Genomic DNA, 2,500 nt, shown 5'->3' with positions numbered 1-2,500 from the left:
AACTTTTTAACTCCAAAACTATTTAACGTGTAAATAAATATAATCACACTACTTTAAAATGAAAATATGGTTCGTTTTTCTTCATTATATGAACAACAGCCACTGACAACAGCTGTACATTAACATTACAAATAGGCCAAGAGGCGAGCCTTGCCTAACAGATAATTCACTTCCATTATATTCTCATACATACACAAAGATCTTTAAAACAAGACAAATTACTTGAAAAGCAGAAAGGCAAATGGTATTAATACTTGTTTTAAAAGACAATCTGAAATTGTGACGTAAACTGTGAATATTTACATCTTTTTACTGGAAAACATGGCAGAAATTTTGATTAAGAGCATTCTTTTTTTTTCGCAGCATAGGGGTAACACAAGGTTCACTACTCGGTCCGTTTGCAATGCTAAAACGTTACGATTTTCAAGCACGCGGTTCATTCGAGGAGGTAAAACGAACGTTGTTTACGTTCTAAACAAGCGTGTTGACGTTCATTTAAACGTGAAACAGTGGAGTTTAAAAACTTTCGCCGGATTTTGTCGGGAACCGAAGCGCAGTGTATCAAAGCGTCATTCTCCGATATTAAACACATCCTCTTTCTAAGACAGCGCTATCACTTTCATCATACTATTTCACAAGATAAAAAGAGGCTCATTCAGATACAAATCCGCACGCTCGTGAGCTTAAAACGCGTATGAATAGCAATATTCATGTCGGGATAAATGTGAAATGATGTGTCAGGTTGAATCTTACCCGCAGCCCTTTTGGGTGCCTGCTGTTTCCTCCTTGGCATGTTCAACTCTCTTTAGTTCACGTACAGTGAAATTGAGCCCAGGTGAAATGCAGTTTAAGTGCTCTGATACACACGCAATAGCGACTCTCTAATGTACTTCAGTTCCGTACAATCCAGTATTTCAGATGCGCTGTCCAGAAATCAGGTGTCTCTTTTTTTAATATACCTCTCCTTCCTAGATAGACAGATCTATGGCGGATTGTTTTGCTTTGCTTTGCATTTCTTTCCGTCTTCTCTTCTTCTTTTCTTTTTTTGTTTCCCAAGCCAAAAGGACGAACGCTGTCAATCGCTTAGACTCCCGGTCTCGTATGAAACGTAGTAGGAAAAGGACAGACAAAAATAGTGTATATCACACACTCACACACTCTCACACACACACACACACACACACACACACACCGCGAAGCCAGAAGCAAACATCGATCCATAGAACAAACTGAACATTAAAAACTCCTCCTCCTCCTCCTCTGGACTTGATGATGGCAGCGAGACATTTGTTACACTAGATAACCACGAGTTTATTAAAGAGACAGAGGCCGGAGAAAACACGAGACAGCCCACAAGAGCAGCCTCATACTGTCTCTGCCGCTTCAGGCTGGAGTTTCCAGAGATGCTGCGAGCTGAGCGCTTCGGTGTAATGACACAGTGCAGAGTAATAATGAATAACGTGCAAGCCATGTGTAATTATTCTCAGTAGCTGCCAGAAACGAGATATAATTGCCATTGCCGTGGTAATTACTTACATTAACATGTCTATATGCATAAGCTGGTACATGCTTCAAAATTGCACAAAACTTAAAATGTTTTTAAGTTTTAGTAGCTGAAAAAGTACTTATTTTTAGTTGCTGAGAAATGAAGCGTTATTGTTGCTGTGATCAATAAGCATGTTAAATTGTGTATATGTATTAAGACATGTTTATAAAGGCACTGAGCCAAGAATTCAAGCCTTAAATACACAAAGTGAAAATAAAGAAAACATAGGCTATTAGAGTTGTTCATGTTATAGTGTAGTGTATAAATACTGATAATTAATGAACAACTAGTGTATGTTCAGCAGCTGCTTAAATATTATTATTGTTGGCCTACTATAGCAACATGTTATAGGTATAAGTGTTGTGTGCCGTATATACACTTGGCTACTGTATATAATTCCAGACTTGTTTATGAAGGCATAAATTAGGCCAAAATTAAAACATTAAATACACAAAGTAGACGTTGTGTGAAAACAAAGGAAAAATGTTATGCTGTAGTGTGATTATTTGTGAACAACACGTATGCGATATGTAATTATGTTCAGTAGCTGCTAGAAATTTGGCATAATTATTGTCATTGCTATTGTAATTAATTACATTAACATGTTATATGGGTAACCTAAACACTAAGGTAGGAAAATAGGGAATAAATTAAATATACAAATTACACTGGAAGGAAGTGCAGAGGGAAAATTGAAGTAAAATAGTGTTCATGACTGTAAAAATTGTACATTAACGTTTTACAGTACAGTACTCATGTTACACATTACACAACTATTACTATGAATTATTATATAACAATTATTATGCATATAAATAATTCTATTTTTTCAATTTCATATATATATATAAATATAATATATTATATTTGAAATATTTATATATATATATATATATATATATATATATATATATATATATATATATATATATATATATATATATATATACACTA

General features: G+C 34.6%; 1 protein-coding gene across 1 annotated transcript in view; it reads right to left on the bottom strand.

The window, feature by feature from the left end:
- The window catches only part of LOC107590489 (teashirt homolog 2-like), a 65,191-nt gene extending 63,843 nt beyond the window's left edge, over nt 1–1,348 (bottom strand). Inside the window, exon 1 of the mRNA XM_016279242.1 lies at nt 754–1,348. Coding sequence (XP_016134728.1) covers nt 754–793 — 40 coding nt within the window. The 5' untranslated portion in view covers nt 794–1,348. The remainder of the gene's footprint in view (nt 1–753) is intronic.
- Between the last annotated feature and the right edge of the window lie 1,152 nt (nt 1,349–2,500).

Source organism: Sinocyclocheilus grahami, unplaced genomic scaffold, assembly GCF_001515645.1.
Source record: "Sinocyclocheilus grahami isolate Dianchi unplaced genomic scaffold, SAMN03320097.WGS_v1.1 scaffold128.1, whole genome shotgun sequence".
NCBI lineage: Eukaryota > Metazoa > Chordata > Actinopteri > Cypriniformes > Cyprinidae > Sinocyclocheilus > Sinocyclocheilus grahami.
The sequence above is the reverse complement of the archived record's forward strand: the minus strand, read 5'-3'. Positions and strand labels throughout refer to the sequence as shown.